Raw genomic sequence first — 15540 nt, 5'->3', positions numbered from 1 at the left:
CAAGGCTTGGGCGCTATCTCCGTTTTATTAGTCTTCGCCGCTGCGCCGGAGCTTAGTTTGCAGGCTGCATTCTAATGAGAGAGAAAGCGAGGACGGAGGAAGAGAGTGGGGGGGCGGAGGGATTGTGTAACTCTGCGTTACGTAACACAATATGCATGGCCTTCTCTCTTTCTGGCTCTGTGTGTCTGACAGCGAGGCGCACGGCGGAGCGAGCAGGAGGGGGAGCACGGGGGGGTTTAAAGGGGTGCCGGTGTTAATGAGGGCGATGTGGAGAGATGCGCGCCTCGCCAGAAAATCATACCTCATTACGGCGCCGTTCCTAATAATGCCGGTGATGAGGATAAGTTGTTTGGGAGGTGAGGGGACTCGGAGAGCCGCGCCCTGGCTGGTCCGAGATTAAAACTCAAACATGGAGTGGCATTCGAGTGGGTTTGCAGGGTAATTAAAATGTTCAAGTTTTGACCCGCAGCCCACCTCAGCATCGTCTGGGCTCAACCGGCGGACATTTGCAGGACATCCAGCCTTTGACCTCTTGGAGAGAAGACAGCCTGGGAACGAGCGTGGACTCAAAATCCAGACTTTTTTTTTAATCCAACAATCTTTATTTATTTTTTCTATTTTTATAAACAATACATGAACACAAACATCCTCTCGGAAAGAAATTAAAAAATGAATAAAAATGTTTGCAGTGACTGCTGGCTCACACGTAGCTGACTTTGACACAGAACGTCTCCTCCGTCTTCTCCTCCGTGTTGTTGACGTAGACCAGGATCTCCGCAGAGCCAGGACTCTGGCTGGGGGCGAATCTCAGTCCGATAGTGTAAGTCTCTCCCCCGCCAATCTGAGCACAGCAAACACACCGCATGTGAATATATTTTCTTGAGATACATGAGTGCATCAGTGGATCTGCAGCCGCCATCATCATCATCAGCAGGTCTGGGAAGAGGCAGGAGGTCGCAGTGGGACCATGGGAGGCCGAGGCTCTCCCTGAGGTTATCAACATGAGATTTGCACATGTCAGACTTTGGTTTTACAGCGATGTTTCAGGAAACCAGCGTTCGGAAAGTTTTTCCTAGAGTCATTCTGGAACTGGTGGCGCGTAAAAAACTGCTCTGACGGATCAATACTCACGTCTTTAATGATATTCTAGGAATCAAAACCAAACGGAACTGAGACAACATTTGAAAAACGATAACATCAGACAACAAGAGAGAAGCCAACAAATACAAATAAGCTTTTGTGCACAGTTATAGGATTCATTTGTAGACTGTATATAAGGCTAATTACGAGTCCATAAAAAGCACACATACGCCAATGCTTTTAACACCCTGGTATTATAGTTTTCATATGAGGCTTAATGCACTTTTAGCCTTGTTGTGACTAAATTATCCCCTGCAGAATATTCAGAGGGCCTTTGAAATGTAAAAAAAGTTTTAAAAACACGGTAAAATTTCATCCACTGATGACTTTACTCTGCGCTCTTTTAGCACGATGGCCAGAGTTTGAAGGCCTCTCTGTTCATAATTACCACCGATCAGGGTCCGAAAGGCACCGTTCAATCTCTTTGTGGAAACACCAATTTTAGTTTGTTTGGTTGATTCCAAATATGTGAAGCTATTCATCAAATGGAGTAAAAAGATTCAAAATGCTCGCAGATCAAGATGATTAGCGTCATTAAAATGTTGCTACAAATCTTGAAAGTGAATCAAACTGTTGAATTACAACTTGTGGCTTCTTGTTTCGCGAGTCCGTTCGTCTCTGCTTGTCTTCGGTGCAGGTGATCGAATTTGAAGTAATTACACCAGTTTAGTGAGGAAAAAACCAAATGGTTTGTATTCCCAGAGGTTGCAACCTCCCGACACCACCCTCCATTTTCTTGGTCTAAATGATCATCTCTCCACACGGACGGCAATTTAGATTATTCTCTTTAATTAAAGGGAGGCGACGCTTAATGCTGTAATTCCTCTTTGGTCAAGGTTCACAGTCTGCACAGTCTTCATTTTGCTTTTAGTTTTCTTTTTGGTTTTCCGAGCCCTTCAATCAGACCAGAACTGCCGTCTTGTATTTTTCTGTAATAGCCAGCACTAGAAATATGGGTCAATTTTAGGGATTTATGCAGTAATCTTGCCCAAATGCGTGGCAGTATTGATCTCTGCTTTGCTTTTCCTCCTGACAGCTGGTTTTATCACAGCGAGGTAGTTATGTCAAAAAAAAAAAAAAAAGGAAAGAAAGCGAGAGAAAAGCTTCTCCGCATTTGCTTAATGCCATGGGCACAGTAAATTCTTTATAAGACACCTGGAGCCTCGCTGACAGGATGGGGAAAAAAACAATGGGCTGTTTTTTCACTCGGCCCACCTCCTGTCTAATTGATGCAGTGTCTTCTGGCCCACAACGCCGAGGCTCTTTAATAGTTTATGTGGAAACAGGCTGCTGTTGCGTCTCATTCATTTATTTCCTAATTTAAAATGATGGTTTCCCATTTGTTTTGGCATTTTATCACACCTAAGCAAATGGAAGGCAATAGCAGCGGTGACGCCAGCGTTTCATGTCCGTTTGTGAGTGAATCAGCTATTAGGGACACTGATGGTGACCATATAACAATGAACTGCAGCAGTAATAACGCTCGCTCTCTCTCCCTCTCGCTCCCTCTCCTAAAAGCAAACAAGGTAATTATTCACCTTTCAAAGCTTGAGGATGAAAGACGAGGTGGAAAATCATTACTGTCATTTACTTACCGATGGGAAAAAAAGCAAACTCGACATAGATGGTAACAAGGAAGTTTTCGTGGACGACATCTGAGAAATCTGCGGCTCTCATTATCTCACGACACACAATCACCAAAGACTCAATGTTTTGTCTTTGAGAGGTGTAGATATTTTCCCAGCAGGCCTTATTTCTTGTCAGCTTTGATAAGAACTCATAACGCTGGAGCTGAATGTAACGTTAATGTGAACTCCACGAACTATGGAATCAACAGACACAGGCGTTTCTCAAAAGACATGTTTGACTGAAGTGAAGTAGAGCTTGAAGGCCTCCAACTGGCTGCATATACTTCTTTTCATCTTGCCTGTGCGTAAGTTGAGCGATAATCAATAAGCTTCATCACCGGTTTGTGAGAGCCCAGCTATATATTCCATCTGTGAGGCACCAAAACCGACGAGAGAAAACAAATCTAGTGCTGATGACCGTACACACTTTATGGTTTAAATGTTGGACGTTCCCATAAAATGAGGCTCAAATTTCTCACAAAGTTTCAAGAAGTACTCCTTGAGAGGAAATAAGAAGCCCTCAGATTTCTTTGTGCGGTCATCTGCTCCTGAAATTAAAGCAGCTGTCACGACAATGAGGCGAGACAATGGTATCAGATTACCATCTCCTGAAGCCACATGTCGGCAGGCTCAGCGCTGTTCAAACAAAAGCTTTCTGGAGGCTGACCAATCAGACGAGGGCGAGCTTTCACAGTTTTAAAGCGACAAGACACATAAACTGTGGAAAGAGTTTTTTTTTTTTTAAGATAAATGCTCACTTTATCCACTCGCTGTACTTATTTAAGCTGCGGATGACGGCGGGGGTAAAACCTGCAGACACACACAACGGATCCCTTTTAAAGGCATTTATGCACAGGAAGCTTTATTTCGCTTTTCTTTCTCAGATTCACTTCTATTTTGGTCGGTACAGCTGCCTACACATGCTGACGCTTCTCCTGCCCTTTATGTGCGAACGCATCGTGCCTTTATTTTATCTGTGGGTCAGGAGCTCTCTCCATTAACACTTATAATTGTGGCAACATACACACACCGATAGCAACATGAGCACAATCAAAGGAAACTACCTCTGACAAGTGGTTGTCAAGGTGTTTATTCAATGTATTGATTTGGCCTCCAGCGAGAGTGAAAGGTGCCTTCTTGTCTTATCTCACCTGGAATTTATCCTCTCTGAACTGCAGCAGGTCTGGATGGTCCGACCGGAGCAGGAAGGTGCGTCCGCTGGTGTAAGGATTGGTGTAGGTGATTTTCCGAGAGCTGCCACGTCCACGGCCGACTGGGACGCACACCTCAAATGCCTACACACACACATACACAAATACCGTTTATCCCTGCAATGCTCATTGAAGTACATCACAGGAACACTGCTGCACAGAAAAGAGCTCCAGCATGCAGCGACAGACGTTTCAGGAACGTCCTTGAGCTCTCACTTTTCAGTCCAAATCTGAATCCTCTCACAAATTCTTAAATGAGATTTAAAGTGCACTAAAATTAAGATGAATGGATAATGAATTCCACAACAGAAAGGAGGCAAACACATTTTGACAATATGGTGCTCTCCAGTTGTCTTTTTTGTCAAAGTTGAGGAAGACAAGAGCAAAACAACTCAGAGTTAAAACTTGTGAATGAATGTTCAGTGTTGACAAATAACAATCGGATGCACGGTGAATACAGCAGGGGAAATCACTGTGATCCCCAGAATATAATCTGGGGTTGGTCCACCGCTCAGGTGCACAGTGGATCAGTCAGATGTTTGGTTTAGAAAGGCAGACAGCACTTATAGGGCGGATTGGCGCCGAGCGCTGGCCTGGGATGTGCTGTACTTAGCCTTTTCTTGACAAAAGCCATGAAGGGATTGGGAAAGTCCAGCTGGCCCAGGGAAGAACCAGGATGATTCAAGCACCCAATGTGACTCTGACTCACTGGTGGCTTTGAGCTAGACTGACATTTAAAGGAGCTGTTCACCATACCACTGCTCTTAAGGACGTGGGAAAAAAAGAGAAGCAGAGAAACTTCAATTTAAAGTCCTGCTGGCATTTACCTCATGACGCTGGAAAGACAGACGGTCTATTCTTTATGCATGCATGCTCATCTAAAATCCTGACACCGGCAATATCCACAATACTGTTTGTACTTTGTGGTGTGACTTTAAAGAGAGCAGTGTGATGGAAAGCGCTGTCCAAAGGCAAGATAAAGTGGTGAAAACAGACTAAATATAGCGCAGACTTAAACTAATATTGATTTTTTTTTTTCTGTAGGTGATTAAATATGTTCTTTTCTGTGACCCAGTCCGCAGGAGTACATTACTTAGCTTTTCTTGTCAGTACACCTGAGGCTGTTCTGACCCCGATCTCCTGGCTGGGATAACCACCTTATCCAGTTCCACTTCAAAACACCCAGACGGCAGCTTGAAGGCTCACAATTTCTCCTCCTGCAACTTTGTAACGACTGTATATCCGGCACAAAGTAGCACCAAGTGCAGTGCAAGTGCCTGTGCTATTTCTGAGCCAAAGCAGTTGTCATTTTCCTGTCTGGTGCCCACGCTGTTTAAACACCCAGCGTATACTTGCACACATGCACATTGGTGGGATTACTATTTTGAGACTATGGAAAGTAAGTGCAGAATCAATCAACAAGAGAAAAGTGTTTATGCAAACAGTTTTTATAGTTTTAAAGCAGACATGCTGAAGCATGGCATCACTTTGTTTACTCATGATACTTTATTTATAGAAATAAAAACATGTGTGCGATTGGGTTTCTATCTATAAAGGCATATTTATGTTGACAGCACTTCAGAAAAGACGGGGTTTGTTTCATATTTGATTGACACTTTCTGTAGTAAAACGAACTGAGTTAAGTTCGTCACAAGTTTGAATCACACATTACTGTTCTTCAGTAGATTTTCAGTTCACTGTTCTTCCGCTTCCACTTTTCCACCTTTAGACATGTCACTCCATTTTTACATTTTGATATAAATTTGTGAACTGATACTGGAAAACGAGGCCCACAGATTTAAAAAAAAAAAAGAATTGGGATGATGTATTTTTCATTTTGCAAGATCTCACACATTTGGAACAGATGGAAAACGTGTTATATGCAGAGTGTGAACAGGACGCTGCAGGGGCCTCGCCTTTGGTCTCCATGCTCCAGGCAACCTGCTGCTAACGCAGTGAAGAGAATCCTGGCACCTGATGCTAACAAAATGCTAGATAATGCCCAACAGTAAAAACGCTCGCGTCCGGTCGGTACTGCCTACCTTGGACAGGACGGGTCGGTGAACGTTCAGGCAGAGCAGCCAGGCGGTGACCAGACGGCGCTGCTCCACGTCCACCGCGTTCACGTACAGGAAGCGGCTGCCGGCCTGCCACGGCTGCACCCTCAGCTGCAGCTCCTGCACGGCTGCAGGAGGCAACACGAACACACCCGCCGGGTCCACCTGCACAGTGGAGAAGGTTTTTGCTGTGTTTGTTGAAGCTCGGAAGTCAAAAGACCAAGTCAGGGGTGAGAAGGGGACGGAAAAGAGTGTGGGATGCATGAGCGTTTGGGAAAAGGTGTGTGAGCCAGTAAAGGGAGGTGTACGGATTACATGAGGACAGTTGAGAGAAAGGGTGAATGAAGTTCTGTCGAAATGAAAGAGAAAGGGAAGGGGCAGACAATGAAATGAGAGGAAGTAGAGGCAGAGAAGTGACAGACATAAGGACGTGAGAATGGGATTTACTGTGCAGCTCCTTTTCAATCTGTTGAGAAAAGCAAAGCTATTCTCTGATGCTGAGCTTTATCCTGTTTTATAAGACTCCTCCAGTGCGTTCCACAGTGAGCTAACCTGCTGAGAGTCAGATCAAAGCGGGCCCGTTGATGCATACAGTGAAATCTTTTAAAAATACATCTGTCGCTTTTGCAGCCCGTACCCCATTTCTACGGGGAAAACATGTTTTGGTTGTATTGTATGCATCCGAGGTGGCTGTGACAGTCCATCACTCTTTTTTTTGTTTGTTTGTTTTTTTAAGTAATATAAAATAAGTAATATAAAATGCCCTTTCCTGAGTGAGAAGCATTGTCAAACTCTTTGCGCTCTTGTACTAACTTATGAATAAGAAAGGATTCATTAAAAATAGAAGTAAAAATAGAGGCCAATCTGACACTCCTGGAACAAATCTTTATATGTTCAGAGAGCATACAGCCATCGCTAATTTCTCTGATCATGTCAAACTGTGTCCCAACGTGATCCGACACGACTGCGGAAAGTATCGAGGGAACCCAGCAAAATGAACTGAAATGACAAGAAAAGAGCCATTATGCCGTCAATCTGCATTTGCACATTCCTGATAATGACTTGAATCTTAACCTGGGGTTATTACAAAAGAGACTGTTGCTGCTCCTTTGTTTCCCGCTGTTCGCAGAACAATTTACATAAAATGGCTTTGGATGTGCAGTTTGCAAATTGCTAACACGGTAAGAAACTTGTTTAAAAAAAAAAAGCCACACAAGCTCTCAACTTGTCATTAGGTATGCAAGACTCACATGACTGAGCTGCTCTGAATGCACTTTTCAAATCTTGCCTGTGTCAGCCATGTTTTTTTTTTCTCATTAACAAAGAAGCCAAACATTTTAAAAAGGGGCCAAAGTATGGTAGAAATCAGCCTCTCCAGCTGAAGTTAACACACTGCTTTAATATAAAAGACGTACACTGAAGCATTAGCATGCTGCTTTTTTTACATTTTAGAAAACAATCGTCTTGTTCCAAAGAACACCTGATGAACTTCATCATCAGGACAAAGATTGGAGCTGATACGTGGGACTTCCTGCACAGAGTTGCTGACTTGGAGCTTCCTTTTGGAATAAATGTGAGTATGGCTGTTTCTCTCTGTGCAGTTGCCCTGTGATGGCCTGAGGTGACTCTGCCTCCACCCAGAGTGAGCTGCATTGCTTAAAGCAGCACAGAAGATGGATGGATGTCTTTAGACAACTTGAGTACTTGGAGAAAATGCACAGGAAGAGCCCACTGCACTCCAAACCAAACTGAAACCTGCATAAAAACAACAAACCTCCCCCACTAACTAAAAGTATTATTTTTGTGATACAGCTGGGGCTTGAAATTGAACAGAAACCATGTCGACCTGTGAAGGCCTCTGCACACCACGGTTCTGAGAGCTGATTTTAGCTTTGATTTATGTCTTGATGTCAGACTGGAGAGAGTCTGATGATAAATAAAGTCACAGCATAAAATCAACATGCAAAGTACCTCGATTTCCTCTGGGTGTGAGGAGAAACATTTGACCTTGCGAACCGCCTGCCTCCCTCTCAGGATCACTGATTGACGGCTCCGCTGGCCGGTCACGCAGCTGACGTCCACCCGCTCCAGGAAGTGCACGTAAATCTGCCAGATCTGGGAGGGCGCCGCCATCCACTCATCACTGCAGAGAGGAAGCACCATCAAGAACAATTAAGACAGGGAACCCCCCCCCCCCCCCCCCCCCCCCCCCCCCCCCACCCTGAAGACCCGGATCAGTGCTGTGAGAGGCGGGAGACGAGCAGAGCACCGGTCTACAGCTGAGCGCCACCGTTCTAATAAGCAGAAACATGGCCGTCATCCTCGCAGTGCCGAGACGAAGAGAATTGAGTCTCGGTGGCCCGAGCTGACTCTGAGTGGGAGGCGATGCAGTCACCTACTCAGCTCCGCTCGGAGAAAACAGCACGCTGCGAGCGCACCGGGAGGTTTGGAAGCGACTTGGAGTCTCATGGGTTTATGAGGACGGAGCAGCAGCTAATGTTGACATTTTCAAATGACATTCAGCTTCATGATTTTAGAAGTAAATTTGTCATATTGTCAGCGAATGCTTCTGATTTACTGGTAAATCAATTAACCGAAATAGTCCAACTTTAGTGTCCGTTTCTCAAAGCCTGGTTTCATTCATTTGCTTCCATCAAATTAACAAGTGAGAAACATTTACTGTGAAGTTTACCAAAGCATTGTTTTTAGTAGAGTATCTGACTACTATTGGATTATGGGATCCTATTTCATTCACAAGATTTACAAGTTTTATTCTACGTACCGGTAATTCCAATCAATTGAACAGGTTTGGGGGGGGGGGGTTCTCCACCTATTCATTGATCACATTTAGTTGCGAAAGTAAAAGTTGTCCATGTTGTAGAGAGGAGGAATTAAAGGGGGAAAGACATTTTCGCGTGTCTTTTGCTGTGTTCGAAACCGCATACTTACGTACTACTCATACTAATTTATTGAGTATGCAGTGTGTTTACACTGGCAGTATGCGATTTTGAGTATGCGAGAAGTTCCCGGATGCATACTGCATTCGCCAGAAATGTTGAGTATACATCGTGTGTTCACTACTCATACTGAAATTGCCCAAGATGCAACGCGACGGACATTTGAATAAACTTTATTCAGTTCACAATGACAGTTTCTTCATGATGTACATTTAGCAAGCTGAGTATGGTTCTAGATTTAATCTTCCCTCCATTGTTTGTGCTCGTAGGTATGACATATTACGAGATTTCTGATTAGATTGACAATGATTAAAAATAGTAAACAAAAAAAAAAAAAAAAAAAAACCCTTACATCTGAGAACAAGTCCATGCTGAAAGCGACCATGATGTACCGAAGACGGCGAGCCGATCTTTGTTGAAGAGCCGAAAAAACTGTCCGTCGGTAAAGCATCATAATTGGCATAATAAGTGGCCCGTTAACGGGACACCGGTCCACACGGCGATGTTAAGCGAGATATATTGCTGAAAGGTTGCCTTCTTCTTTTCAAAGTAAAAGCACAGATTTATCACTGAGGTTTTTTTGCATGAGAAAGGGAAAGGGGTGGTTTATTTTGGTGAAAATAACCGGAAGTGCGTTGCTCACTGCGGCTGGCTTGAATTTCGCCGAATTCGTCCGAACAAAATCATAAACAGCTGGTATTCGGACAAATAAACGACACACTCGGGCTCTAAACGACCACTTTGTCGCCTAATTAAAAAAAAAAAAATCTCGATGAAGTTATACATTTGACGAGTTTAGGGCTAAAGTGAAATCAGCTTTAGCAGATCGATTTCTGCTCATAGAAGAAGTGCAATGCATTGTGGGTTATTATGTAGTATGCTGTAGTGTAAACGCTTCGCATACTGTTTGATGGACTGAGTAAGCAGGATGCAGGATGGATAGTATGAGTATGTAAGGATGTAGTAGACAGTATGCGGTTTCGAACACAGCATTTGTGTGTAGAGAAGCTAGAGCTAAAGAGCTAAAGCTAGCCAGCGTATTTGTTTTGAAGCGCTGATTGGCTGAAGTTCGCTGTCAGTCAAAGTCCACAGGGGGAGAGGCGGGATTTCAGTGAAACAGAGCGTTTTCTCTTCCGGGTTTCAGAATTAGCCCCAGAAAATCTTTTATTTCACACAAAATGACTTTTCCTTAGCACCAAAAATAAACTATCACCATGTTAATGCCATTTCTAGGGTTTGGACTAGCTAAAAAAGCATGATACAGCCCCTTTAAAGCAACTAAAATTGAGAATCATTTTAGATTTTTTTTTAAAACCATAAATGGCAACATTAACCTCGAAATTTCAAAACAGAAGCAGATTTAAAAACTTTAATTTCAGCGGTGATTTCAGGCAAATTCATATTCAAACTCCACAGAATCAGCGAAAGATCCACTTATTTCTAATGTACACATTCAGCTCTCTGCTTGGTTATTTTTAACACACAGGGTTAGAATGGACATCATTCGCCAGCAAATTGGAGAAGTTATCACATCTCATCAGCATTCAGATTGTAAAGTTAAATTTTAGTAACGCTGCACATGTACATTCAGAAAAATGACAATGTTCAACCTCCACTGAGAGCAATCGGGGGTTTAGTGCCTTACTCAAACAAGTTCGAGTTTGGTGATTTTAACCGATAATATTATTATATATCAAGCAGGTTTCTGATTTGATTGTAGCACAAACAAAAATGCATGAAAATGAGTGTCTGCTCGTCCCAATCCACATCGCTGACTGACAGAAATCAGCGGTACCTTTGTTTTAGAATAGTCTTTGCAAGTGTTTTGTGAGGTGAAAATATATTTAGCACATTACTCAGGCCTAAGGAACGCACGAAAAGCGTTCTGATGAGAAATGCTCCACGCGAATACCGCAGCCAGCGGAAACTTCATCATCCCCCCCTGACATGAGACTGCGGTGATAAATCCCTGACATTTCAGAAGAAGCGAATAACGGCTCTTAAATACGAAGGAGCCGGCGCATAATCAGGACGGCGATTTGGAGGATGGATTCTGTAACTTCAGGCAGTCCAACCACCAAAAAAACTTCCCTCTAATTAGTAAATTAAGTCAAGCCTGCATGAACAATTTAATTAGTCTAAAATAGAAGGCTTCCTCGGGCCAAGCTGTGTTTGCGCGCAGTGTGTTACACCGAGCACGGTCAGTAAATAACACGTACGTGAAAACCATCACAAAGAACATTTTTATGTGTGGACTGGGACTCCCCGGCACTTTCAGGTACACATCTTGAGGCTCTCCTGGCACCTGGGCAGAAGGAGAATAAAAGGCAGGATGGATGTTAAAATGGAAAGGTGAGAGGGACGGGGAAAAAAAAGAGAGATGAAAGACACACCAGCACCACCATTAGCACTTTAAAAGTGCATGCCATGATGTTACAGAAAGCCTTTGTGCTATCAAAAGAGTTTCATGGCAGGACAGTTCGAGTGAAGTGTTTTTTTTTTTTCTTTCCTGTGAACAGTTATCAGTCCAGTAATTAATCTCCTGCTCGTGCTACAGCAGGCTCATACTGTTCTCTTACATGAAAGCAAATCACGTCATTCGCTCACCAGCATTCTCGTCTGGCAGATGACGTTCGGGTCACTGCAGCGCACGGAGAGGGAAGTCCTGGCATTTCTGGTTTCCTCTAGTTAATCATTCAAAAGAAAGACAAAAAAATAATAATTCATAAGAAAACAGCACATATTTGGAGGAGAGATGGTATATTGAAGGTGCTGTACAAGAGAACAGATAGTTTCTGTGATATATTTTATTCATACATGTATCCATCAGGGATGTGCACGTGTGCCTTGCATGTTGTGCCGCTTCATTTTATCTACTTAACTTATCTTTTATTCATTTCCTCCGTTGCATGTTGCAGTTATTACATTTTCGTTATTTCCTTACATTGGGAGATTGCTTTTGTTGATATTTTGGTAGAAAAAAAAATGCAATAAAATGAAGTTGGAATACATTATTCATTTGCATTCACACAAACATCTTATTGTCTTTTTGCACATTCATATACAGCTTTAGAGTCGGGGTAGCTCATTTAGGCATAAAACTAATACTGAAACTGTAATGATGTGCAAAATAATGAAGGTGGAAGAAGTCTTTTACAGAACTCCCAACACAACACAGTCAAGGACGCAGAGCGGGCCTTGTGGGACAGGATGAAAAGGCGGAAGGGGGGGGTAGCATGAGGGACACCTGCGGGGTTGTGCCATGGTGGCAGACGTATGGCTTTTTTAAGGAAACACAGCTCGGGGTGGTAAAGTCGGAAGGTCTGGTCAACGACGTGGGGTGTTGGCTCCACGTTCACTTGGCAGATGGCCATCGGTTTGCCATTTTCCCCTGTGAAAGTCACCTGTGGAGGAGAGGTGAGAAGTCAGCGGCATTATCAGCAGGCCGCTGCCCTGCCCTGATGTTAAATATGCAGCGGAACACCATGATTTCCTCTCAGGAAATGTCAAAATACTAAAGTAGCCACAGCTTATTTCTAATCTGCTTCAGGAAGAATGAAACCCTTATCACAATGTAGTTTGGTATTCATGAAGGATTCAGAGCACTGGGACAAGTATGACTGTAATGCATATTTAGAATAAGTAATCTCAACATTATTCTGCTCTGTTCAATATGAGGTTTGGCTGCAATGTTTCCTTTCATTTTTAATCGAAAATCACATGACTCTGCGGGACTCCTTATCTTTACTGGCAGCCAGAGCCATTCGTATAAGTTACACGTATTCATAAGTTTTTCAATAAAGTCAAATTAAGCAGCAACAGCGACAACTAATTTCAACAACACTCCCGCTGCCTCCCAGTGTGTGGGTCCCTCAAACATATCCCTTTCTCTGTTATTACATAATAACAAAAAAAGAAAAAAAAAAAAACCTACAGTCTAATTCCTTGATTTCTTAAGAAAATACCAAATGGAAAATGTCTTTATGATGGAGGTAACCCGGCCTGAAACAAAATATAAAGGCAGGCAGTGAGAAGCTCTATTTAAGAAATCCTCAGAGAGAATGACAATGATGGAGAGCACTGTAAACTAGAACATAAAAAGTTGGTTTCAGCCTGACTGCTAAAAACCCCACAGACCTGCTGAATGCGCTTTGAAGATTCTGCTGAAAAAAAAAAAAAAAAGCCCCGAGGATCTGTGTGCAAATTAACAGGAATATGTTCATACATATGCACTAATTCTATACATATTTACATATGATAGCGAGTGTGTGCACACACTAACGTTGCTTTGAGTCCTTTCACATAAAAGGATAACAATTAAAAAAGATTTAAGTAAAAATATATTTGCTGTCATTTCTGAAAATTCATTCCAAAAGGAAAAAAAAATGAGAACATTTATTTACACAAATATTAAAGTCCCTTTGCTGAAGCACAGCAAACAGTGGCAGGTGCACCAGTTCAGCTTTAATTATCCTTGAGATGAGTAAACAATTTGATTGGATTTCACTAAATGGATTTCACACAACAATCAAAGATTCACACAGTGTGTGTCTGGAAAGGTAAGAGTGAGGCGGCAAAACCATTTCTGATGCTTTGAGAGCCCACAGGACAGTGAAGGAGCCAGAGAGACCAGAAAAACTTCCTGAGGTTGTTGATCTGGTGAGAAGTAATTTTATCTGGAGGCAAACATAAGATCCGTGGGCCAAAACAGGCCCGCAAGAAGACAAATCCGGGCCCCCAAACCAGATTTCAAAGCAAACATCATTTTGCTTTGTTTTCCTCTTCACAACACTGAAACCCATGCTGAAAACGGTGATGCTGCCATGAAAGATAGCTGCTTCACTGCAATTAATTCAAATAGCATTAGCCTCCATGCTGTCACTGTTTTCAAAAAACTTGAAATAACAGCTTTAGCTAAAGCTGTTTGGACATTTCACTGTGTTTCACACCAAAAAGTATAATTGAAATTGGCTTCATATGGAGACTGGAGTCAATTTCCGGAGTAGTTGTTTGGTTTCTGCGAAAATATCGATGTTTTCATCATATATAATCTGTGTCGCACCAACAAATAAATTATTTGAAGCTTAAATTTAAAGGTTATTATGGCACTATTTTACCAGTCCAGCCCACTAAAGATCATATTGGCTTGTACAGTATGTTTCCGCTAAACTGAAATGCGTTTGCCATCACCAGGTTCGATACCCGAGCAGGGTGAAATATAAAGTCCATCATGGTGCAAAGACAGAGAGACAAACATATTCAGAGTCAGTTAACCTGTCATGAGTCTTTGGATGGAAGAACAAACTTCAGAGTTAAATCCAGAGCTCTGTAATAGCCCATCCCTCCATCACCCAGACGTGAAGGTTTTGTCACCCCGACAGAGGCTGCTCTGAGTAAAAAGAATTACGACTCAAGTCACATGGCTTTAGGAGTTTGTGAAACAACCTTAAAAAACCCCGAGAACGTCCTGTGTGAACATCATTCATCGGACATTCATCAGAACCGAGACAAGGATGAATGCAGTCAAACACTGACACTGAACTCATCTCTGCATCATGCAACAACTTAACTTTCACCATGACAGGCTGGAATAAACAGAAAACAAGCGGCTCAGGGACCAGTGTGACTGTCTTTGGATGAAAGTGTGGAGTAATCCAATATCATAAGATTTTGACAAAAATTTCAATTATTGTAGTGGCTTTACCATTATTAAGGTAGCATTTAAATTCATAAGTATAGCTTATAATGCACAAATACATAAACAAGTCAGCAAACCTTCAAAACAAATTATTTTAATGCGTTTTTTTGACGTCAGCTTCTCAATGGGTGTCTCTGAATGCATTTCTTAAAAACTGTAGAATTTTTGCGTATTGTGAAAAATCTCTCCTCTGAAAATGTCATGGCTCTACGCACACTGCGGAGCCTTTCTGAATTTGTCATTGTGATGGCAGGATTACAGCTTCCAGGAGGAGCTGATTCATTCATATGTTTACACAATGCATTTCAATCTGTTTGCTGTAACAATCCGAAAGAATTCAGTCATGGATTTTTATGCGACGCACTAAAACGCCCAGTAATGAGAACTTAACTTTCCGCAGCGTGGCCACCGAGCGCACAGCAGCTGTCCGGACTGTTGATGCGTCAGATCTGTGCCGCGCTGACCTGCCGGACTGGCCCATATCTGGCTCTGATGGTGTGTGCTGACTGACAGCGACGCCAAAAGCTGGCACCCTGACAGCCCTGCTGTTGGCGCTTGTCAGTTGTAGCGGGACACGGATTTGATCCAGACCTGACCTCTTTGACCTCTTGACAGGAGTTTTGCTCAGAGCAGCAGTGCTGACACTGGCACACAACACACACGTCGTAAGCAGGCCCACACACATGCAGGCACGCACACGCAAACACACACACACAAAAAAAAAAAAAAACACACGTACTTGGCGAGCCGGCAAATATTTCATCACCCTGTGCAATGGCAGAGCTTCGGGCTACTGTACTCTACAGGAACAACAGGATTATTGCGAGGTGCAGCAGGTTAGCGAGCAGC

At 42.9% G+C, this 15540-nt stretch overlaps 1 protein-coding gene across 1 annotated transcript in view; it reads right to left on the bottom strand.

Moving 5' to 3' along the window:
* Nucleotides 1–696: 696 nt before the first annotated feature.
* The window catches only part of nphp4 (nephronophthisis 4), a 174943-nt gene continuing 160099 nt past the window's right edge, over nt 697–15540 (bottom strand). Inside the window, exons 23-29 of the mRNA XM_030119429.1 lie at nt 12241–12397; nt 11601–11677; nt 11213–11298; nt 8008–8179; nt 6022–6201; nt 3920–4063; nt 697–841 (exon numbers count right to left, since the gene is read on the bottom strand). Coding sequence (XP_029975289.1) covers nt 701–841; nt 3920–4063; nt 6022–6201; nt 8008–8179; nt 11213–11298; nt 11601–11677; nt 12241–12397 — 957 coding nt within the window. The 3' untranslated portion in view covers nt 697–700. The remainder of the gene's footprint in view (nt 842–3919; nt 4064–6021; nt 6202–8007; nt 8180–11212; nt 11299–11600; nt 11678–12240; nt 12398–15540) is intronic.

The sequence above is a fragment of the Salarias fasciatus genome, chromosome 20 (genome assembly GCF_902148845.1).
Source record: "Salarias fasciatus chromosome 20, fSalaFa1.1, whole genome shotgun sequence".
NCBI classification, from domain to species: Eukaryota; Metazoa; Chordata; class Actinopteri; order Blenniiformes; family Blenniidae; genus Salarias; species Salarias fasciatus.
The sequence above is the reverse complement of the archived record's forward strand: the minus strand, read 5'-3'. Positions and strand labels throughout refer to the sequence as shown.